We start from the raw sequence: 25,088 nt of genomic DNA on the forward strand, positions 1-25,088 counted from the left end.
TGAAGGGTCCTCTTCCTCGCTGGAAGTCCAGTGCTGTTTATCTGTCCATAAATGTCCAAAATGTGATTTTGTAGTTTAGTCATAAAGGTATAAGTGTCTAAACAAATTAAAAAAAATACAAACACAATTTCAGGGAAGTCTTTTTTTGCTTTTGATTTTATCAAAATTTTCCATTTCACATTTCTTTTAACTTAAATACAGAATACAGGTAGCAAACAAGACATTACAAGACAAAAACTTGACATGATTTAATGAGAAATACAGAAAACTGAAAATGTACAAAGAAAAATAAAATACAGGAAAAATGCATTATTGTTGTCCTTTCAGTTTTTTTTTTTACATGGCCTTTTCCATTTGTATCTTGGTCTCCATATTCCGACGGTGACAAAAGTGATGTAAAGACACTTTTCTGTCATTACCCTCGGACCTCCCACCAGATTTGTGCCACTACATAAACCATTCAGAGCTATGCGCTTTCATGGTCAGTAATATGAATTGGTGCTCTGTCCTGGCTGTGTATCTATTTAAAAAAAAAAAAAAAAGTTATACGCAACAAGTTTGAGAAGAAGTGGCATCAAGCGAAAGGGACTGGCACTTACTTGAGAGTTGTTGTTGCAATTGTCTGACCAGAGCGGCTGTCTGTTGCTGTTGCTGTGTCTGCTGCATGCCCTGACGCGGGAACTAAAACATGAATACGCATGTTATGATATTGTTGTGTAAGAGCACCGGGTACAGCTTTAAATTCCAATGTCCTGTAAAATGTGTTTCTTCAATAGTAAAGACTACAGATAAATAAAACCACACAAACAAGCAAACACATACTGTATACACAGAGTGTAGTAAAAACAGATTTGATTGAAATTGAGTTTTGATTAACCAAATCCAATCGCTGCATTTCAAAATGTAAAGTCCTTAAATCGTACGGTGTTCCATGTCGAGATATGTATCAAACTGTCTTATGAAAAAAATCACAGCAGATGTAATTCTATTAAAAAAAGAAATTTAGAGTTTTTTATTTTATTTTCTAAATTGTGATACTTGGGCTTGCAGGGACTTTTTAATGTTACATGTAGTTGTTTTTAAGTTACTCTATTAAACACCAACCCACACACAAACACATACACACTGTGTCGAGTCTTACTGTGCTGGGTCGTACCATGGGTTGCTGTGGAGGCAGTGGTTGCATGCCCAGACCCTGGTTCTGTTGCTGCCCTGGTGGAGGCACGCCTGACACCTGCTGCTGCTGCTGTTGCTGTTGCTGTTGCTGCTGCTGCTGCTGCTGCTGTTGTTGTTGTTGTTGTTGCTGCTGCTGCTGCTGCTGCTGCTGCTGCTGAGGAGGAACCTGCTGTTGAGGAGGGACTTGCTGTTGAGGAGGGACCTGCTGGGACTGGACTTGTTGCTGTTGTTGTTGTTGTTGCTGTTGCTGCTGCTGCTGTTGTTGATGAACTTGTTGAGCCTGCTGCTGCTGTTTGGACATATTTACACACACCCTTATTACTTCTGCTCTATTGTGTTAATATATATATATATATTTGCTTTTAGAAAAATGTGTGGCATTCACTCAGTCAGCCTATTCTTAACATTTTTCTGCATTTCTGCATAATAGATCTCTAGTTGAACTTGACATAAATAGTAAAACAATGGCAATATTGTTAATTTCTACAACAGGCCCTCGCTTTCCTTACAAAATATTGCAAGAATAACAAAAATGACAATAATAAAAAAAAAAAAGGCTCTGGGTTTTTTTCCCAATTCAACCCAAAGTATTATGAATAGGGTTCCTACTACTTAAGTCAAGTTAAAGTCAAGACTTTTAAATTCCATTTGAAAAATTTAAGACCAAAGTTGACTTACTTTATCAAAATTACTTAATGTGCATCTGCGCTCACGTGAACATTTCGTTAGGACTTTTGAAAGACTGATCTAAAAAATCTTAATGCCATTTAAGACCTTTTTGGAGATTTTACGACTTTTTAAGGATCCCCAGAACCCCGTGTGGAAAAGTTATTGTGAGCTACATACTCTGAGTGCTTGCTGTCTGAGGTACTGCTGCTGCTGTTGTTGTGCTGCTGCCTGTTGCTGTTGCTGTTGCTGCTGTTGCTGCTGCTGCTGTTGTTGTTGTTGCTGCTGCTGCTGCTGCTGCTGTTCTGTCAGAATCTGATTGGGCCTCATGCCCGGAGGGCCACCCTGGCCTCCCATGTGACTGAGACCGTGCATGATGGGATTCTGTTGGATGGGCTGGTGGGCAAACCTGCTTGGCGGCACATTGATAAAATAAAGCGTGTATTCATCATGGCAGTCCACATCATAAACCGCACGACAAACTGACCTCTGTGCGTTCTGCATGTTGTGTGCGTATCCCGGTGCTTGCTGGTGAACGTAACCACTGGGCCTTTGCTGCATTTGCCTTAGCGGATCGACCACGGCTGGGTTGGCTCCTGGGTGGGCGCCCTGGAAGTTCTGGTTCCCGAAAGAGGAGGGAACTATGGCACCACCTTGGGACGGGTGTGGCTGCATCCCCATGTGTGAGCCATATGACGTGTAGCCCTGAGATAAGTTCTGGATAAACAACAGGAGACGGTGGATGAGCCGGGAAATCTGACCGTGACCAGTGTGGAACATTTTCTAAAATACAGTACAGTACTATAGTTCTGAAAGTAGTTGCCAAGGGTATATATTTATTCAACGACTGAAAGAGGCTTATATCTTGACAAATATATTTTTGTAGTCATATCAAATCTTAGATCCCCACCTTTAGAAAATACGGGTCCTGCTGCAAATAGCAAAATTTATGACCAATTGGCTATATTAATAGTTTATCTAATGCATGAATATCCCAGAAATGATCATCCCGAGACATCTTATTCACAATGAAACTCATTTTACAACATTACAATTTAAAGTTTTGCAAAAAAAAAAAACCACCCCATCTGGCAAAAACATTTCCTTAACAAACCAGGCCCAACTTAGCTCCTCCGTCATGCACAAAGTTTGACATAAGACTTTGACATAAGACTTATTTTAAAAGGCTGTTCACATGCTTTGGTTCTGCTATTTTGGTTAGCAACGGAGTTCAAATGTGCTGAGGAGTTAAACGATAGCATTTACAGATGGACAGAAAAAAAAATGAGGCGTTTACTTGAGGGCGGATTTAATTTGTCTTAAGTGGATGGAACTTAACTGGGCCACAGCATTTATTAGGGGGCCAGCCACTAGTTTTGGTAACGCAATGGTGTATGCAATTAACTTGTGTGTTTTACAGTCGTAGCTGGCTAACACAATTAGTAGATATAGGAAATCAACTTACTTGAGATGGCTGCATTGAAGAGTAAGGTTGGTTGGGTGCCATTTGTCTGATCTGTTGCCCTATCATGCTGTGATTCTGAAACAACAAATACAGCGTCAGTGTAAAATGAAAAGAAATTATACTTGCGGTTTACAATTGAGGTCCTCATCAAACACCAGGGTGGTGATTTTATTCTGCAGTAAAAAAGCCACGTAACCTTTTTGCATTTTAATGACTTAGACCAATCACACACACTTTATATACTATCTATTCTTGTCAAGCAGTTCTGCACTTGGACAGACGCAGTTGATTATCAATGATCACTTCACCAGTGTGTAAAGACCATTGAAGGGCTGATGAGAGCAACTAGGAGTCTTTGCTACTTCTACTTGATCTTAACTAGAGCATTGAATGAACTCTACCTGGTGAGGAGCAGTTTGACCTGTCAGTGGAGCCTGACTCACCAGTCTGACCTGCAGCTGGTGACGCAGCATCTGGTTCTGCTGCATGTTAGGCTGAGGCTTGTAGACCATTTGGTAAGGTTTCTCCATACCCATCATTCCTGGCATGTTGCCCTGCATTGTGGGCATCATGCCCGGGTAGCTGGGCCGCGTGGTCATCATTTTGTTCATTTGGGGATTGCGAGCAGGCCTGTAAGGAGGATCTAAACCAGGTCCCCCTGCGGGAGGAGAACCCACTTGAGAGTGCGAAATAGGACAATGGAGCAAGCATGATGTAAAGGTAGATACATGATGGCATTCCTTCACATATTAAAGCTATTCCCAAGTGTCTTCATAAAAGTCTTATGCCATATTGAAGTGATTGAGAATACAGCATATTTATCACTAGGGCTGGGTATTGCCAACAACATCACGATGCAATGCGTATCACGCACGGAGGTCAAATTACGCTGCGCGTCACATGTATCGTGATACACGGGCCTGATATTGTACATTACTTTCATAATGCTGAATGACATTTTTGTTTACTTCTCCTGTTAGCAGCGCTTAGTGCCGTGCCTGGTCAAAATGTATGCATACTGCACAGCAGGGCGCAGCATTCAGAGAGGCACCAGGAAAGACTACCAAAACTACCAAGTCAGCATGACAGACAGATCATGCATAAGCGGAGACTCTGAAAGAACTTTGAGCGCAATGACACAACAGGAAGTTACTGAATATTAGTTAAGAACTTATTTTTCTTCCATTTTGGGTGGTGAGTGATGAAGAGGACTCTCTCAATGGTTCAGCTGGTGTAATAGCGCTTTTCGCTGAGAATAAAGAATATATTGAGTGATTGGCACTAATGAGAGGATATTAGGTGTGCCATAATTTGTAAGTCTTTTTCTTATTCTTAATTCACCTTTGAGTTTTTTAGTAGAAGAATGCCAGAGACTTTTCTTGAAGACATCTAGGACCAGTTTTAAAAAGTGAGCCATAATATGTCTCTTTTAAATATGCTGGTATTAAGTACTGACCAGGAGGTAAAGGCTGGTTCTGTGTGTACATGCCCATGCTCTGCTGGCCATAGGGCAACCTGCTGTAAGGATTCTGCATGAGCTCTGGTGGCATGTTTGTTCCGTAGCTCACACCAGGCGTACGGTTCACGTAATCCTTTAGAAAGTAAGAGTGAACAAGGTCAGTAGTCAAAGAAATACCGAGTATAACTTATTTTCTAAAACTATTGAAACAAAACACAAGAAGATTTCCAAACCTCCGTTTTTGCCGACGGAGTCTTTTTTTTCTTGTTTGACTTTTTCTTGTTGGAATCAGAGGGCACGGAGGGCACGCTCTTCTCCGGCTTCACGGCCTCCAGCATCTTCTTCTCGGGCTCCTGCGAGATGGGTGTCAGCGGCTCCTCTTCTTCGGGCGGCAGTGGGAGCGGCTCCAGGTAGTAGCTGCGCGGTTTGGGCTTCAAGTGCGTATGGTAGAGTAGGAAGCGTTGCTGCTCCTCAAATTTGGTCACCTTGCGGTCCATGCGCACCGTACCAAACCAGCCCCATGAAAGAGGGGCTGAGTGTTTGAGGCCCTCGAAGACGTCCCAAGGGGAGATCTTCTGCTTGGTCGACACTTGAAGCCCCTGATGGAAATTATACATTTAGTCAGCATTGGGGTTGTTAGGTGGAATTGTGTATGCAAAATAGTTTGTTAAAATTGAAATAATTCACTCTAATTTGCAGTTGGATTATTTATAATCAGTTCAATAATGGCAAAATAAGTATTTGATGATATTTAAAATAATGTATGTAGAATAATATAACTATTTTTTTGTCAATGGATTAATGAATTGAAAAAAATCCACATGTATATGTAAACCTGATGATTTTTTATTATTTCATTACTTACAATAACTTGATCAACAAATGACTTAGTGAGATGTTAATTTTCATGAAAAAAAAAGCTAAATTAATGCTACAGATATTACAGGACTCTTGATAACAAACACTGTGGGCTGTATACCATGTAGCCAGGTGGTCATAGTTTGCTCTTCCCTGATTTAAAACAACAGCTTGGTGATTGATACCTGTCACTCTGCAACAGCTTACCTCTTTCTCAAAACCAGCTATCTTGTTCCCCTTGGTGTCGATCAGTGAACCCTGAGGTTCACACGTGATGACATCACGTGTTTGCTTAGGTAGTGGCAGCAGCTGGCGAACCTTCTCCAAGCTTTCCGACTGCCGATCCCCAAGCTCCTTCTGCAGACGCATGAAAATTTGCAGAAATATGTTAATCTTGAGTGGTGAAGACGCCTTTGTACACTGAAGAACTGACACTGAGCTTTTGCAGACATGGCAAATATTGCAGCACTTACAGGAATTAAAAAACTACACAATGCACAACAAGCTCAATATATCACACCAGGCATCGTCCTAATGATATACAGTGGCGCCTTGGTTTTTGAACGTCCCGGTTCTCGAACAAATCGGTGTTCGAACAAAAAAAATCGGTAAATAATTTCGGTTGTTGAACATCGCGAGATGAGCCGAGAGGATCCGCATGCCAACTGACTCCGTTCGTTATTACATTCTCGTTACTCTGAGGATTGCATCAACTCTAATCATGCCTCCAAAGGAAGCAAGTGGGAGCAGTAAAGCCATCCTAAAACAAAAAGACGCTCTTAAAGCTATGTGAGCGCCCGGCGCGCTGCGGCTGCGCGATCGAACAAAATTAAGCTCCCAGCGCACTGAGGTCCACTTAAATTTTGGAAAGTACATCAGGACATTAAAAATATTTTCTAAATTTCAGCGATGGCTCTGTCACAATAATGCAACCAGCGCGGTGTAGTTGCACGGTCGGCGACGCGCTACGGTTGCGTGTTCGGCGATGCGCTGCAGTTGCGCGATCGGACAAAATTAAGCTCCCTGTGCACTGAGGTCAACTTAAATTTTGGAAAGTACATCAGAACTTTAAAAATATTTTCTAAATTTCAGCGACGGCTCTGTCACAATAATGCGACCAGCGCGGTGCAGTTGCGCGTTCGGCGGTGCGCTGCAGTTGCGCAATCGGACAAAATTAAGCTCCCTGCGCACTGAGGTCCACTTAAATTTTGGAAAGTACATCAGGACTTTTAAAATATTTTCTAAATTTCAGTGAGGGCTCTGTTACAATAATGCGACCAGCGCGGTGCAGTTGCGCGGTCGGCGACACGCTACGGTTGCATGTTCGGCGGTGCGCCGCAGTTGCGCGATCGGACAAAAAATGCGCAAATGAAAAAATGCTTAAAAAAGGTGTTTTTTGCAGGGAACAGATTTTTTTCTCCATTATTTGTAATGGCAAAAAACATGATTCGGAATTCGAACAATTCACTTCTCGAACAGCCTTCTGGAACGGATTGTGGTCGAGAACTGAGGCTCCACTGTATTTTTGTGCATGTATCATGCCAAATGGTATAAGCTAAAGCTGTTAAACCGGTGACCAATTTTAAAGTGATTCTTTATGTTAAATCACACAAGAAACTGGTTCATTGCTTATGATTTTGAGTAAAACATTTTAAAGAATCCTCTTAACTTGCAGTGTGATCAACATTTTAACCAAATACACGTTAAGATGTGGTATAATTAATCTAATTTTGGACATGCTGAAAAAATGTAAAACGAGAAGAAATAATGATTTTTTTTAAATTAAAATATAACTTGTGACTTAAATTCGTCATTATTTGCTGTACTACTTTTACACTTATGTGACTTTTGGCACTTTTCTGCCAACATTCTAAACATTCTGTAACTCCAAATTTGAATATTCAGAAGTCAGAAAAGTGTAGCCTCAGAAATATACCATGCCTCCTTTGATGCAGTCATGTTATGGCTACACTGACGAAGTGGGTGAAGTGGAATTTGTATGGCCATGTGCTTCCAATTTAAAACATCTTTCTGTTCCCAGCAAGATAATGCTGCAAGTATCATCAGAGCTTACGACAGATGTTTCCGCTTTACGTTTCAGTGTTTAACTAAATTATTCTAGTCTAGCATCGCAAACACCACTTCGGGGGTTCCTGGATAGATCATCAATATGCTGTACAAATACTAATAGTAATACAAATTACTCTAAGAACTAAAATGTGACTATCGTTCCAGCTGGAGCAAGAAAGAAGTGTTGTTCTTACCCTGAGCTTCTTGACTAGATTCATGTAGGCCCTCTTATTCTCCTCCATGCTGCCCTGAGAAATGCTGGACATGTCTGCAGCCAACGTGCCATTAATCAGTACGCTCAGCATGTCCAGCACGGTTGTGAAGAGCTCACTGTTGGACAGAATTAGAAACTTTGAGACCATGTTACGTATCCACACGATTGACGGTGGTGAAAAAGTGGCTTGGCTCACTTATTGGACTGCATGTCAACCGTTCCGCTGCTGATGATGTCGAGTAAGAGGACGGCCCACTCGGTGGTCTGCTGGGTGCTGCGTTGTACCGTGTCGAACATGCCGCCCACCTTGTTAGTGGCGGGCAAATGTACAGTTAACGTTCATGTACGATTTATAAAATGGCAGCAACAACTGACTCTGCTCTAGCCATATTTTTCCACAGACAGATGGATTTGTTTTTACTGACAGTCATTTAATGAAAAATAAATCAAGCTACAAAGGGCAAATCCAGTATGTCATATACGTAGATATTTTAAGCATTGAATCAATTAAATAAACATGAAATTGTGTCTCTATAAAGGTGCCCAATTTGATTTTTAATCCAGATTTTATTTTTTTAAGTTTCCTTACAAGATTGAGCCGCAGTTTCAGGGCCTCGTGCATCATTTGCTTGGCCTTGCAGTCGTCCTGATATTGGTCCTCTCTCCAGTTAGTGACAATCTGCTGAACTTGGCTGTAGAGGGAGGTGAGAAGACCCTCCCGCTGTTCATCCTGACCTTTCAGGCAGGTCAACACCAAAGACAGGAATGGCTGCTGGCTTAGCAGGGACATACTGAGAAATGGAAGGGGGGGGGGGGTCGATTGACAAGCATTATACAGGGATCCAGTGATGAAAAATAATTGTCAGTTACCTTTTCTGCTTCTGGCGATCCCTCTCCTTCCGTGAGGACGAACCAAGGTGCTGTCCTTTCTCCAGCTCTTCTCCGGCTGCCTTCAGAACATGTCCCTGAACTGAAGTGGGAAGCTTGGCTATCAACGGAGCCACCAGCCACACACCTGACCGTTCTGACGAGCTGAAACAGACGGTACAAAATAATGTCATCTCTAAGGAAGAAGAAAAAAAAACATTCTAATTTTTTTATTTTAAGGCCTTATCGCCCAGACTTTTCAATACGCTCACCTTAGAATAGGTTTTATCTTGCTGGTGGTGCTGCTGCTGTTGGACGCAGAGCCACTTTGGAGCACTGCGCCGTTCCCTGAGGGGTTATTGGAGTTCATCTCAGCTGATTTTTGAAACACTTCGATTGTGGCCTTGGCTATGTTCTCTAAAAGAGAATAGAGCTCCTGCAAGAGGGAAATTACAACAATGTGTTTTAAATGGTGGTCATGGATGCTACTAGCTTGTAATGGTCCAGTGACTTGCATTGTTTGTGCTCTGTTTGATCATCAGCTGAAGTTCCAGAGATGACTGTCTCATTGTCCACTGGTCCATATTCTATAAGAACAGAGTTTATTTCATTTTTCATTCTGTTCATTTGTGGAGATTAAGACATGGCACTGCCAGAAGAGGGCCCACTTCAAATTGCACCTATTTATAAAATAAGGTGCCTGTTCACTCAAATTTTAATGAAAGAACATAAGAAAGTAACCTTCCAGCAAAAGCAAAAAAAGATGGTCAACCTGTAGGATTCGTTTGATACGCTGCCTCTGCGGGTTGTCACCGTCATCACTGTCCAACTGCCGGTGAGGGTAGCAAATGAGCTGCAGCAGCCGTTGGGCCTGAATGTTGACCAGCACCGGATCCTGAAGGGCACTGCTGTCCTCAGACAGAGACTTCAGACAGCGCTCCCCCACCCACTCCTGTAGAGAGGAAAAACGAGAGGTCAGCACAGAACAATGACAGTGTAAGTTCCTTGTGTCACATTTTGCAAGTAATATTCCATACAATTGTTTATCGCTTAGGTTTGGATTTTGCTTCACTTCCTCCACAATGCTTAAATTAATTAATGAAGGGAAAAAACTGTTTTTGGGTTCAGCCAGATACGCTCACCTGCTGGCAGATGGTCTTCAGAACATACTTTGCATACACGTCCAAGCTAGCTGTTTCTATGGAGACATTTCGGCCCTCTGACAGGTCATCAAGGCCAGCCGAGTGAGACAGTCCAGAGCCCCTTAACTCAGCATCACCTGCAACGACAACAAGACTGGTGTCAAATGTCAACTTGTGGCCGCCGTTCTGGTAACCTACCACATTTCCTTACCTAACATGAAGACAGCTTTGAGAACAGCAAAAACAGCTCCCACAACTATGCTGTTCTGTGATGCCGCCAGGAGATGGCGGTCACATGATGACCGGATACCCACAGAAGACTTATCTGCAAGTTGTTGCAAAGTCTTATTTTTCCCCCTCTTTTTGAAACATAACATAAACATAAGTATATAATCTTTTTTCATTACCTGACTTAATGCCATCCTGGGGCACAGGGTTGCGCTGCGGCGTCTTGAAAAGGTGCAATAAGATTCTGCAGGTGAGCCTTGCTCCAGGCTCCGAGTCTTGCTCACTGCATGCTAAAAGGATGAGGTTGTTCAAAACATGACAGAATGAACTACTGCAAAATCTGAATTAAAAAATATGTCCATTAATTGTTTACCAGGAGTGGTGGGGAAAAAAAGGTAACATGAGTACAAAGTGGGAACACTTAACGAGTGTAGTAGGGTTGCTTAATTAACCAAATTTTAATCATGATCCCGATTTTGGCTCCAGATGATCTCAAAATTCATATAATCGAGGAAAAATGATTCTTTGGTGTTTCTGTTCTGAGACGTGCATGCACAACTCAACCGCTACGCGTGTGCCATATTTAACAGGCAGTGTTGTACCTCAACGCATTCAATGAACTCGTTCATGAACTCGTTCATATTTTGGAAGACCGTGAACTGAACTGAGCTCCGTGACCATTTCTGTAAACGCGCTCATTTTGGGGCCAATGAGTGATTTTGAATGGCGGTTTACTGTCGTTCAAGGAAACCAGGTTTCCTCTTCTTAGACTTTAAAATAAAACTCCGCTAAATACACTGTAAACAAGGTGGGGGGAGAGGATTTGGCAACCCCGGCCACGAACAGTCGCACGGCGCGTGCCTTGTCAAAAAATAAAAGAAGTCTGGGAAGGGGGGGTGGGTCCGTTTATCTTAAATATTACGCAGACTACATCATCATCATCATCGGTTTAAAGTTCGCTTTCCAGGCACCGCTGGGTTGGACTGGATTCTTGATATGGCTTTCTTCCACCGGGAACGGTCCATGGCCATCTCGTGGTTGATGCCGAGTGCCTTCATGTCGGCTGACACGGTCGTCTGCCAGGTATTTTTAGGCCGGCCACTGGGTCTTGTTCCCTCTACGTTATACGACATGACTTTCTTCACCCAGTCGTTCTCGTCCTTCCTCACTACATGTCCGTACCATCGCAGTCTGCCTCTCCTCACCACATCCACTATGGCCTCCACTCCCATCTTCTTTCTCAGCTCTGCACTGGTCTTTTCCTCCCTCATTGACACACCACATATCCATCTGATCATCCTCATTTCTGCTCTGTTTAGTTTGTCTTCATGTTCTGTTTTCAGGGCCCATGCCTCACTTCCGTACGTCATACCACTTCTGACGCAGGCTGAGTACACTTGGCCTCTCATCTTCAGGGATGGGGCCTTAGATGTTAAGAAGGGCATGAGTTCCCTGACTTTCTTCCACCCGCTTCTCACCCTTGTCGTCACTGCTAGGTTATATATAGTTAAATAGTAACTAATTGAGTCTGGGGCACTACTAGCGGGATAGCCACTATTTGAGGAAATATGTAAATATAGATTTTTACCTGCATTGAGGAGTGATGGAATGGCCACACAGCGCACCAGGTCCTCCAGAAGAAGACACTGTCTTGCAATGAGAATGGCCACAAAGGTTGCCAGGGAATCGTGGAAAGACAAATCGCTAACCTGAGGGACATAAGAGCAAAAAAAAAAAAGAAGCCTGTTAAGAGTCACAATTAAGTAAGAGCAAGTCAAAGGAATATGAACTTAAGAAATCAAAAGAGGAGTTCATTCAATTTTGGACACAGTGGAACTCCATTTTCTAGAGCACGTGTGTTAGGGTCACACGTGTGCAGGCACTTATCCCCGCTGACTTTGGGAGACAGGTGAGGAACACCCTGGACTGGTTGTCAGCCAATTGCAAGGAACATAAAGAAAAACAAGCAATCACTCTCACATTCTTTCTTACTGACAATTTACAGCGGACCTTTCAATGTCAAACATTCAAAACTATACAACTTAGAAGTGAACCCTTGCAATTCAACTGTTAAGAGGGAACCAATTGTGTTTGAGTTGGAGACTGGGTGTTGAAAGTTAGAAACAGCATTTAGTTAGGTAAACACAAACGTACGTCGACGTTGCACAGCAAGTCGTTGAAGCCGCAGTTGCCGTTGTTAGAGGAGCAGCAGAGGGCCTTGAGGATGCCGAGCCACTCGGCACTCAGGGAGCGACAATATGCCGTCAGCTCGGCACACAGGATCCCAATATCGTTCACCCTTGGAAGAGAAACATCACTCTTATCTCAACCACTGTGGGACAAGTTATAAGTTGGGTTATGTATCCCGATATCTCAATATACATGTAGTACCTCTCGGGGTCCCGGTGGTCCACACATACATCCATGAGCACATTGCACACAAAGCTGTAGCGATTGGCCGGGCTGTCGTTGAGGATCTTGCCCACCATGGAGTGGTTGAAGTTGTGTGCCGAAGGGTTGGCGATGGCCTCCATCATGAACACGGGGTCCCACAGCATGTTGGAGTCCGAAGGGTCGATGTTGCAATAGATGGAATTCTTCACCTTTGAGCAGAACTCACTAAAAAGGAAGAAAATGCATGAATGTTTATTTTAAATCTTAATATTTTACACACTTTTATGTACTTCATAAGCATATCAATAGATTTTTCTCATGAATTGTAAACTAATTCAGTACCTGAAGATCTCGCCAAATTTGTTCTTGAGGTGACTGCAGGAGGTGTAGAGATCATACAAATAGGCCAAGATGCAGCGCTCGGCGGAACAACAGTCTGCTGGGTTCACACCAGACTTCACCACAATGCGTAGCCTAGGGCACCATTTGACAAAAAGAAAATGTCAGTTCAGCAGGGTTTTTGGATTCATATTTTAGTCGTCGTCATCCCAATTCAGCCCTTGTGTAAGACATTGCTAAGGCATCAAGAAAACGATTTAACCTTACCTTGCAAGTTGTAAGCATTTTCAGTGACAAATCTATGCAATAATAAAATCCTAAGCCAAATGCTGAAAAAATGTTATTACTGTGAAATTTGGCTCTGTTTAGTTTAACTCAAAGCTATTATTCTGACACAGGTTACTTGTACCATCTGCCGACTAGTGGAAAAGCATTTAATTGTTCTGCCTGGTGCTTATTTGCTGATGGCGGTCAAAAGATCATGAGCGACGTACCCGTCAAAAACCTGTGCCGTCTGCTCGGGGTTGAGAATGAGGCAGGAGTGGTACCTCCTCAGAACAGCGACAATGCAAAGACACAGGCTGGTGGTGTAGCTGCCCACCAGGCTGGACGATTTGAGCAGCAGCTCGGCTTCCACCAGGCTCAGCTCGTTCAGAAGCTACAAAAACAAACCGTTCGTTGACGAAGCCACGACAGCGACCACTTAAAAATTTGACAAGTGCAGTTACTTGAATAGCAAAGTCGATGAGGCCACTTATGTTGAGGGAGTACTCCATGAGGTCGAAGATGAACTGAATGTGCTGCACAAGAGGCAAGTGATAAGACATTCCTAAGGCAAAGCTGGTGATCTGTTCCAGCACATTTCGGGACACCTGCACCAGGGAAAGGGGTAAAACACACACACAACAGTGGTCACAGTTGTTGATATCCATCCTTGACTCAGACAAAAGTGAAATCTCTTCAGTTCACACTGAAATTTCACAGTAAAGAAACATTGTGAAAATTCGTAGAAGCAACCTAACCTGCGAGGTGACCTGGTGCTGGTCAAAGTGGGAGAGGTGCTGGAACTTGGAAAATATATCTTCTGCGGTGGGAAAGGCCTCTGGCTTACTCCTTTTTCGTTTTTGTCCCTCCTCACCCCCTGTACAAAACAAATTCAGCTAAACCCAATAATACATTCCAAATGTGACATGCACTTACTTATTTTTCAAGTCATGCCAAGAATATCTTGTTATGAATATTCAAAATATATTCATGATTTATCAGGACTAAAAAAATATTAGAAGCTAAGACTGATATGGTATACTAATTGGATGTAATGTAAATTGCATTCACACATCATGAGGTGCAATCGTATTCACAGATCATAAGGACGAGTTTGACTGCAGGCATCAACACCCGGACTAAGGACTAAAAAGTGCAAAATATAGTGAAAAACAAATGACTCATCACTGAACTAGAGAGCAAAATACCTGTTTCTGCAGTGCTTTTGCGGTTGAGCACCTTCAAGATATCTTTGGTTATCTTCTTGATGGTGTGTCGGGCCTCGTCCCGCAGTTTGCCCACGCCGTAGAGGACCACGAGCCGCTGGTTGCACTCGTGGCTGGCATTCTCCTCCTGTGATGAGGCAGGTTTTGTAACGCGTGAGAAGGTAGCAAATAAACCACCGGTGAAGAGATGGCCCAGATAACCGGAGTCGCGGCATAACAGAAAGCAAATTAAATCACTTTTTTTCTGATCTAATTCCAACTATACAGGAATCTTGTTCTATATTGCAATCTGAGATATTTGTTTCCTCACCTGAGGAATGGGAAAGTGGGTGGCGTACTGAATGTGTCGGGGCTGGTCATATAGTTGGGGGAAGGCAGGGTCCATGCACTTGTCCTTACAGGTGTTTTTGCCATCATGCTCAGGTGCTGATTTCTCTGGGGAGGGGCTGCCCTTGGACTCGCAGTGCATTGGAGGAGAGAACATCTGCAAGGCGAATTGTGGTGAAATGTGACACACAAGATATCCTTTGATCTGGGATGAGCGATATGGCCTTAAAATAAAATGTATGTTTTTGTAAAAAAAAAAAAAAAAAAAAATTGAAGAGATTAATGTTTCCCATTACTGATAAAAAAAGAAAAAGCCAGAATCATCCGAGCAAGATTTGCTCTTTTGTCCTCCTTCTGCTTTACTTCATCTGATAACAAGCATGCTTTATTTTCCGCACAGCAGTGCATTTTTCCTTCGTGCGTGGCTGTGTCACGTCTCTGCTCTCGCCCTGCTGGCCAGCTGACGCGCCCTCTGCACTAGACCTCGGGGGGTGGGCGTCGCCAACACGGAACTGCGCATGCCAATCGGCGCTGATCGTCACCACCCGTCCCGTGTCCCCTGCTGATTAGGGCATGTATATAAATGCCGTTTGCCGCCAAGTCCTCGCCGTTTCGTCTGCTTTGATACTCGCACATCTGCCACCTGATTCCTGTTTGCCTGATCCGCTGTGTAGCGGTACGCCTGGCTTGTCGTCTGCTTTGACACACCCACACCCACCCCCTGATTCACGTTTGCCTGATCCGCTGTGTAATGATGCCACCAGGACGCACAACGCGAGCTCACTGACTGGCTCATCAGTCGCCTCATGCACCTACCTGCTCTGCTGGCATCCCAGCCTCCCTTTTCCTTTTTTCACATTCCCTAAATAAACAGTCTGTGTTGCACATGGTTGTCCTGCCTCGTTCATGACAGGCTGGCTGCCGCCCTTCCTGCACTTGTCCGCAGTGACGCACAATGCTCAGAGGCACGCCCCTTGCTATCAGCGTGTATTTAAATGCCGTTGTCCCGTCACTCATAAACCCGCGAACTAGCGTCTTCACGAAAGGTGAAACGCGAAACAGCGAGGGATCACTGTATACATTGGCATGTCTTGGGCAGTTGTCAGCACGATAGACTAGCCACCTTTTAAAAAAATAAAGGTGCTCGAGGAGTTGAGAAACTAACAGCATTACTAATTTGGCAACAGTGACTGTACTTTTGTAAACTAGCTCAACTGCAGCCATGTGGCAGTCTTGTGCTTAGAGCTATTCAAGCAGAAAAAAAAAAGTGCTGTCAAATTCAAATTGGTTTCCCAGCCTTTCCCTTGATATTATTCATAACCGGCATACCTCATCAAAATTGGCACTCGAGTTGTGGTCGATTTCCATAGACTCCGACAGGGCGGTGTCCTCCATCTTAATGCTGCCGCCCGCGTCCTGCTCCTTGCGATCAGACTCATCTGAGGGCTCGTCACTTGGAGAGCGTGGGCGTGGTAAGTGGCCATCGGAGGATAGGTCGCCACGGGAGATGAGTGTGCACATGTAGATGTTGTGCGAGAAGACGTCGTGGCGGATGAGCTCGCAGAAGAGCAGCACTAGGTTGGAGAACTCTACTCGCTCATTCTCGTTGCCGGGTTCCGCTAAAGAAAGGACAAAAATTGGTTATGAATAATTTAATACAAGACTCGTGCTTGTTTCAAATCCTCTTTAATATATGTACTCTGGGTGATATAATAAGAGGCAGAGACTCACTGAGTGTGGGGGCTTGAGTATCCAGGAACTGAAGCAGAACATCCTGAAAGACTGGAAGCGTGGCGGCGGAAAGGGAACCCGACGACACTGAGCCCTTCTCATCCACCACCTCAGACTCGCCGCATCGCTGACTCGTACATGGGCAGAATAGAAGCCTTTGAGTGCTAGTTTCACAATTGCTATGTGTACTAGTCTTCTCTGATGGAAACTGGAATTATCACTTCTCTCCATATCTCATCTGATTAAGAGGAAAAGTTAAACTGCACCGTGTTCTAGGTGCCTGTCAACCACAAGTACAACACAACAGCGCAAAATAAAACTATGAAGTATATAGAAAAAATAAAGTATACAAAAAAATATGATAGATGTTAATATATATATATATATATATATATACAATGTAAACAAGTTTGCAAAGCTGTTTTTATGTCAGCAACATGTTTAGTTTACGTAGCGAATAAGAAAGTGGTAGCAAACAGGTCAATCCTGCAAAGAGGACGGGGAGAAGGCGGGGTACTCACCTCCGCTTCTATTTCAGCCTGTCGTTTCTCAAGCAGCTTGGCCACCACCATAGCTCTGTGTCTACCTGACCGCTTACAGCAAACGGCCCATTCACAAAGCAGGGTCACCACCGCGTCGTCGTCCGGCGACATCTGCACAGGAGCGCACTTTGTCAGCACTTGAGTCAACAATGTTGCGCTATGTGATTTGTCTTTCTTTTATTAATGTTTAAGACATCTGTAATAGTACCTCATGGCCATCCTTGCTCTGGCCTGAGCCAAATATTCGGTTGTACAAGGAATCCAGCGAGTTGTTAAAGTCGGACTTTTCAAAGCTGTGATTGTCCAAAACCTCCAGGGTGTGCAGCACCCTCCCGATGGTGAACCCTGACCACGGAATGAAGAACATTGTCAAACAATGGTCCAGTGCTCGCCAACATAATCCTCATGCTGTGAACAGATGTCAGAGGCAGACAAGGGGGCACTTTTCCCGACCTGCCGTGGTCTCCTGGCACTTGTCAAACGACCAGCGAAACTCCACCGCCTGGCCTCGCTCCTTAACTTGCTCCTCAATCTCTCTTAGCTTTACACGGACCTGCGGTGTGGATGGTGGTGAATGAACATTTTGAAGTTATAATATATTTTTCTCCAGCAGAAAAACGTACCTGCTGTGTGAAGGCAGTGTTTCCCCCTGGCATTGGTAAGCTGGAGGGGGCAATGGGGAGGAGGTCCAGAGGGGAGCCAGTCTTGTTTCTGCTGTCTGTGAGAGAGTAATGCCATACCAGTGCACTGGGGCAACACAACACTATGCTCTGAAAGACAACAGCACAACAAGTTAGTGAGTGACGTAGTACTGAGAACAAATATCACATGAATGATGGCAAAACACTGTTGAACTCATCATCATAGCACAAATTAGGGACTTGATTCTAGTTCTCTTGTTTGGTTGAAAAGATTATACCTTTTTGACATTCACAAAATTGACTTTCCCATTCAAAGGTGTCATTCTTGTTTAACAACTTGTCTTTATCTTATGAGGACTTGTTTACATTATATTGTACGATGAGAACTATTTCCCTCATAAATGTAGTTAAAATTTAGTGTTTAACTACTTTTTACATGTGCATATTTTTTGTGTAAATTTACAATTAGTTTCAAGGTATACACAAAGAACTTTTGTTTCCTTGTGAACTTATGACTATTCTTGTATCGCGAATATCTTCTATTAAGATTTTCTCCCACAAAATATGACTATTTATTCCGGAGCGAGCTGGTCTTTGGAATTGTTTTCTCTATACAATTAATATGGCCATTCTTTTGAACATAAGACATTTAAATGTATGACCTTTGCGCCGCATACTATAACGTCCTCGCGCGCGCATAGCACTCACGCATAGCACTCACGCATAGCAATCACTCACTCACGCACGCACGCACGCACGCACGCACGCACGCACGCACCCACGCACGCACATCAAAACAAAAGTGAAAGCATCAACTACTTGATGGCACTCGAGCGCCATTGTACCTGCAACATGCAGCTGAGGCCAAACACCAAAGGCCGGTGCTGGGGGCAGATATAGAAGTCTGTGAAAGGTGTCTGGGGCTGGTTCCCTCCAGCTGGCTGGGTAGTCGGTGTCGGGGGAAGGGCATTTCCCTGTGGCGTCAAAATGCCGTGTGTCGGGTGCCCGCCGCCTGCGCCGGGCCCCAAACTGCCGTCGCTTAGCAACAGGTTGAGGCGTCGCGTGCAGAAGTAAGCCAGCCTGCGTGACAAGTAGGCCGACTGAACAAATTCCCCCGAGTACTGTAGGAAGGGAAGAAATACAGAGGCATTACACATACGTACTATCTATACACTGACCTGTGACATGAGGTTTAAAAGAAACATAATGAAAGGCTTTCACATGAATGAAGGTAAGCAGCTGCTATGAGAAAATCTTGACAGCCTATCACCATACACTGAGACAAGTGTGTGTGTGTGTGTGTGTGTGTGTGTGTGTGTGTGTGTGTGTGGGTGCGTGCGTGCGTGCGTGCGTGCGTGCGTGCGGTCCAGCAGGACAGAAGATAAAAGATACAGGGAGTGAAATTGGGCTGTCAGTGGTAGGTGAGAAAGGTCTACCTGTAGTAAAAGTGGCAAGAGGAGTCTCAGGAGCTCATCCTCACCGGGTCGGACCTTCTCGAAACACTCCAGCACCCACGTCAGGAACTCATGCCTGTCCAGCATTCCATCCTGAACACATCAATCCATTTATTGAAAACTTATCGATTGTGACCATTTTTCTTGTGGCCTCCTGTGATCAGCTGATCAACTGATTGATCACATCCAGGGGGGAAAAAAATAGAAATCTGTTGTCCCATGTACCTACAACATGCAATATAGGAAAATACAACATGCAATATGGGACACTAACGACATATTGTATCTATTGAGGTGAGGGCTGAACAATTTTAGTAAAGGACTGAATTGAGTTTTTTTCTGATATGCATTGCAATTTCAATTCACAAATTTTCTTTTATAAAATCAAGCTTCTGGACAATATTGACTATGTATTGAGGCGATTGCAAATATGACAAAAAATTACATACCACAATCAAAACATTAAAACCTATTGCTCTAATAATGTAAGAGCACACGGGAAGGCCAGAGTCGTGATTTGAAAGGAAAACCTCAGAAATGTGAGGCAATTATTGTAACTAGTAGTTCTCCACATGGCCCTTAAAAAGAAATTCATCAAACTGAAATGTTGGTATAGCATGGTCTTATTAGTTGAGTTTCATCAACTATAATTCAGCCCGTTGCAGAAGAGTTCATCCAAATAGAAAGACAGAATTTCTAGCCACTGGTAATAATACCATTTCAATCAATTGCACTGACCTGAAACATGAACATTGCCAGTTTCTCGTTGTACTCCCATTGCTTGGTGGCCATCTCCACGTCAGTGGGTGTGGCTGGGAGCGGCGAGCTGCAGCCTTGACTGGGGTACTGTCGGTAGAACTCGGCCACCTTTTGGAGTTGCTCCCACAAGTACTTTGTGATAATCTGGGTCCATTCTATAAACGCGTATTTGAATGTCAAAAGAATTCTCGCGTTGCGTGAAGCCAAAATGGTGAGAGCAGACACGTGTTTCTTACCAATACAAGGATCAATCACGTGCCTCTTCTTGACTTTCGTCTCTGTGATGGCTGCATGATAAGCGCATGTCATCTTGATCATCCACGCTGAGCGCATGACGGGGACCAAGTATTTAGCCAAATACCCGAAAACCTCCTCCTTCTTACTAAAAATTGGCACCTGTGAAAACAAGTTCATGAAAAAGAAAATGGCAACATGAAAAAAAACAAAAAAAACAAATATATTTCATACTGTTGATGGCTCATCTAACTCACATTAACTCACATGTTCTTAGACGCAGTGCCCCAATTAATCACTGGATGCGTGAGCCCCGAGATTCAATAAAAACAGTGCAATCCAAATAGAAGCCTCCATTTCAACCCAGGAATTTATAACAGTAACACTTGTGGAGAATTTACAGAGCACCAGAGGCTACAGATGAAGCAAGGAAATCAATTCATAGTGATGATACTGACTACTAAATCAATATAATCGGTGCCTTAATGAGAATTACAGAGACCTCAATTTGGGGTCTTCCTACCTTTTTGGCCAGTTGTGTGAGTGGCTTTGTGCCTGCTAAATCCGTGAACCAGTTATTGACGGAGCTCTGTGACCTGGCTGTGACCAGCCAGAAATTATCCTTCTGGTTGACCTGCGGCTTACGCTTGCCCGTGTCGGGAAAAGTGTTGTAGCGTAGCTTCTCAGCGATGATGCTGCTGAAGTTGGAACTGATCTGTAAAGTCGGACAAAATGTTAAGCGGGAACGGTAATTAAATGTGGGGAGAGGCACGGGAGATTGAAAAAAAAAGTCACCTTGGAGGGGTTGAAGTTGACATTTTTGGCACTCCCATGTTCATCACCAGACACAGCTGGCTGGTTGTTGAATCCTTGTTTCACATTCAATGCAGTCAGCTCATCCTAGTGGGAGAAAACATATTTACTTTGTCTTGTCATGTATACAAATAGTAAATGTGTATCTAGACTGTAATGCCTGAACAGTGCACATCCATCAAGTGTGAAATTAAACAAGTACATTTCTGTTGCTTGTGACATTTCCCAAAATAAAGTGAAATATTTCTGCATATTCTGTTCAAGGGAACAAAATGCTTGTATGTATATCAAATTTGTTTTGGGGATAATATGGTCAAGAAAGGGGCGGCTCGGTGGGGCACTGGTTAGCACAACCTCCTCACAGTTAGGAGGGTGCAGGTTTGATTCCACCTCCGGCCCCCCCTGGGTGGAGTTTGCATATTCTCCCAGGGCCCGCGTGGGTTTTCTCCGGGCACTCCGGTTTCCTCCCACATCCTGAAAACATGCTTGGTAGGCTGATTGATCACTCCAAATTGTCCCTAGGTGTGAGTGCGAATGGTTGTTCGTCTCTGTGTGCCCTACGATTGGCTGGCAACCAGTTCAGGGTCTCCCCCGCCTACTGCCCGACGACTGCTGGGATAGGCTCCAGCACGCCCGCGACCCCAGTGGGGACAAGCGGTACAGATGATGGATGGATGGATGGATGGATGGATGGATGGATGGATGGATGGATGGATGGATGGATGGATGGATGGATGGATGGATGGATGGATGGATGGATGGATGGATGGATGGATGGATGGATGGATGGATGGATGGATGGATGGATGGATGGATGGATGGATGGATGGATGGATGGATGGATGGATGGATGGATGGATGGATGGATGGATGGATGGATGGATGGATGGATGGATGGATGGATGGATGGATGGATGGATGGATGGATGGATGGATGGATGGATGGATGGATGGATGGTCAAGAAAGCAGTATGTCCTTTTTATTGTTAAATACACCTAAATCTCAATTTTATGCTGACTTTGGGAGTCGTGTTAAAGCTGAAAGCGCGTTTTATAGAAAGTCTTGATTTTTTAGAAAGGCATGTTTTTAGGCAGCTGAAGGGGTCCTTTGTTACGTTAATTTAGGTCAGGCATGTTGTTGGACAGCCAAAGTCGTCCGCCACTGTGAATGCTCGCCACACATCAAAGTCTGTTGTCATTTTATGAAAAGAGAAGCAATACGCAGATGACAGACAATATCAGGCGGACTGAGTAAGTTTTTATGCTATGTGATGCTATGTGAATTGGATGGAAGTAATAATAAAACAGCCACTTATTCTACTACTGTGTCCCGGCCATGCTCTTTGACTTGTGAGTTACTATGTAGATGAGGTGCTTCCGTGAACTTCCCACTTCCCACCGAATCAAAAACAATCCTCGCTATCCCTAAAACTGTAACAAAGTAGTCCTAAAGATCAAACAGCCCAACTTCCTATTATCTAACACCTTTAAATTGGTCACAAAATTCATTGAATCACTAGCGCTAAGGTTTCTGCGCGAGTCATTTAGCTTCGTATGGTCCTTATATCATCCATTTAAAATATGACTAGAACATACATTTGACAAAACAATGACCAAACCGCATTAGACAGAAAGTCACGTAGGCTCGAAGCGAATAAAATGGACATTTAGTTGCAATCGTCTGCAGTGGGGCTACATTGAATAAAAAAAACTCAAATAATTTGATTATGAAAATATAAAGCTAGGGTCAACATCTCTGCTTTGAAGCTTTGCATGACTAATATTTCCACAAGGACTAATGTTACTGCAGGTGCATGCTCCCAATCAGTGTAGAAAAAGGTTGGAGCAATGGCCGTGAGTCAGGAAGAAAAAGTCTGTAAAAGAAAAAAATATGTCCAGAGTTTGGCATGATTGCACACTGAACCAAGATGACGAAATACCACAAACACTTTTATGATCGCCAACACAAGGAATGCATCGAAAGCTAATTTAATATCACCTACCATTGCTAGTTAGATCATATCGTACAGCCCCCACAAAGTGGTCAACGACAGACGCAACCGTCTGGTGCTCATTAAATGGCTTACTTGAACAAAGCGGAAGAAAAACAAACATGTTATCAGCACATTCATACACAAGCTGCCAATGGCCACAACTAATGCTGAGTAACTCAACAAGCAGAGCTAATAAACAGTCTTTCGCTGACTCTCATGCACTCACCAGGCTAGGCCCAGCCTTTTAAAGCCACTCAAACATGGCGAATAAAAACTCTCGAATCTTGAATTCACACTCAAAGTCACAGATACTGCACTCAAACATGAGGATTGTGACACCAAATTGTCAAGGATAACATCTCACATGTGCAATATTGCAATTAACAATCGACACGCCAGGGTCATGCCCTGCCTTTTAAAGCCATTCACACTCAAAGTCACAGATACAGCAGTCAAACATGAGGATTGCGACCTAACATCTCACATGTGCAAAATTGCGATTAACAATGCAAAATAATCTTTTATACAATTAATCAATGGGATCATCGGTAGAAACCCAATTCTAAAACAACTTATAACTTTCTTTTTACAGTGCATTTCACCACAGCTACTTGACAGTTGCAGCCCTAGTCCGAAGTTCCTAGGCAACTACCAAGTACCTTTCAGCCAATATCTTTAGAACGAGACGTTCTGCACATCTCCCACAGTTAATTAACATAATAACCACCAACCCAATGACACGGCACCTAAGTTGCATGAGCTTTCAAAGTGAAAAAGCGTCTTTGAAATGGTAGCCAAAGCACTCGCTAATGTCAAAGCCAAAGTGCAGTGTTAGCTTTTGAAAATGTTATAACTGTGTGCAGCTATTTGTGTGACCCTATTTGTGTTTGGCGCATCACATATTCGACAAGTGTATTTTGGTGGATTGGTGATGAAATTCTGCATGTTTGTGTGTACCAGGCACTTTCTTGCCTTCCTGTTAATTTCAACGTGGTGGTGGTACGGGGAGTTTATTTTCAACAGTGTTTGTGCTGACAGCACAATAACTTATTAACTAGCTAAAAGCTGCTAGTCAGTATTCTAGGCTCTGAAGTAGCAGGTCAGCTCACTTGGGATCCTGATGAAGTTAAATGGCAAAGAAAATTGATGTACGGCTGGATGCCTCTAGCTTTTGGCTTCTTGGGATACTGTGGCTTTTTCACTCTGGAATTTCAGCTAGCCTAGCTTAATTAACTGGCAGAGAAAGTCGATGTGTAAATATCCTTGCTGTTTCAAAACAGTTGGGAGGAATTGAAGACTGACTAGTGGCCAGTCGAGTGTGTACCGTGCGTCAACTAGGCTCACTTTCGAGACCCTGATAAGGAAAAGCGTATGGACAACCGATGGGTGGACGGACGTCGTCTTTAGACGATGTGCAAGCCAAAACAAATCAGTGAAATGTATAGCTCTTTATAATGAACACGTTGCATCAATGCCTTCAGATTAACATCCAATCCGTTTGTCATTCGCATCAACGGATAACCTGAGGTTAATAATAGATCAGGAGCAATTACCCAAGTCCCATAGCTCCGCCGAGCAGACGTTCAAAGTAAATGAGTTAAAACACGCTTAACTGCGCATAGTTAGCCAACTAACACGCTGATGTTTAACTTTTAAACCCCCCTTCCCTAAATGCAACGTATTTCATTCGCCAAACAATGAGGTCATTTCCATTTTAAAAAAATACATCGATTTGATGCTAAGATAGTAAAGGTCTGGTGTTTCAACAAGCTCGTTATTGGAGCCGACGCGCAAGCTCGAGAAGTGACAAGTCTCCTGCGGTGTTGTTCATTGTTATTGCCCAGGCCCGAGTCGTTTTTGGAGTGGGCTAGCTGGAGAAGGCTAGCCGCCACTAGCTAACGTTAGCCTCGCAGCTAGCACACAGCCGCTTCCACTAAAAAGTCCCGTGTCCACTTAAACACAAAGGGCAGAAAATTTTCTGACCTCCTTCTGCTTCGGATCTTGTGGATAAACGTCCGGAGGCCCGAGCCGGGGCCGCTTTAACGGCCGGTGTTCATAGCTGAGGATTCCGAAGGCAGCCATCATCCAGCGGCATCACAGCCAGTGCTTTGCTTGGCTCCTTCAGCCCGTCTGCACACAGTGCTGAGAGCCACAAACACTTCCGGTAAGGGTCTATCGTTTCGAAATAAGAGAAATAAGTTACTCTCCAAAATGTAGTGACATAT

General features: G+C 43.7%; 1 protein-coding gene across 6 annotated transcripts; it reads right to left on the bottom strand.

The window, feature by feature from the left end:
- Positions 1–127: 127 nt before the first annotated feature.
- med12 (mediator complex subunit 12) lies at positions 128–25,023 on the bottom strand. 6 transcript variants are annotated; one of them, XM_088385092.1, is made up of 42 exons: positions 24,847–25,023; positions 20,852–20,956; positions 20,580–20,771; positions 20,059–20,218; positions 19,802–19,977; positions 19,046–19,156; positions 18,455–18,730; positions 17,592–17,738; positions 17,422–17,521; positions 17,177–17,313; positions 16,948–17,079; positions 16,427–16,553; positions 16,025–16,314; positions 14,679–14,852; positions 14,351–14,495; positions 13,901–14,019; positions 13,607–13,750; positions 13,373–13,536; positions 12,882–13,013; positions 12,537–12,764; positions 12,300–12,444; positions 11,734–11,854; positions 10,325–10,435; positions 10,129–10,242; positions 9,918–10,054; positions 9,548–9,727; positions 9,291–9,362; positions 9,048–9,211; positions 8,779–8,940; positions 8,498–8,699; positions 8,105–8,214; positions 7,889–8,024; positions 5,832–5,981; positions 5,000–5,365; positions 4,764–4,899; positions 3,709–3,950; positions 3,308–3,382; positions 2,330–2,559; positions 2,023–2,251; positions 1,142–1,465; positions 600–681; positions 128–520 (listed from the first exon to the last, which is right to left on the bottom strand). In XM_088385092.1, exons 1-42 carry the CDS (start codon positions 24,946–24,948, stop codon positions 483–485), a joined length of 6,687 nt encoding a protein of 2,228 aa, XP_088241218.1. In that variant the 5' UTR covers positions 24,949–25,023; the 3' UTR covers positions 128–482. The 6 variants fall into 6 exon arrangements, with proteins under 6 accessions (XP_088241218.1, XP_088241205.1, XP_088241225.1 ...); XM_088385079.1 differs by having other exon boundaries at positions 1,142–1,462; positions 3,709–3,965; positions 24,847–25,022; XM_088385099.1 differs by having other exon boundaries at positions 1,157–1,462; positions 3,709–3,965; positions 24,847–25,021.
- Between the last annotated feature and the right edge of the window lie 65 nt (positions 25,024–25,088).

This window comes from Syngnathus floridae, chromosome 1 (assembly GCF_059516105.1).
Source record: "Syngnathus floridae isolate MCC-2025c chromosome 1, RoL_Sflo_1.0, whole genome shotgun sequence".
NCBI lineage: Eukaryota > Metazoa > Chordata > Actinopteri > Syngnathiformes > Syngnathidae > Syngnathus > Syngnathus floridae.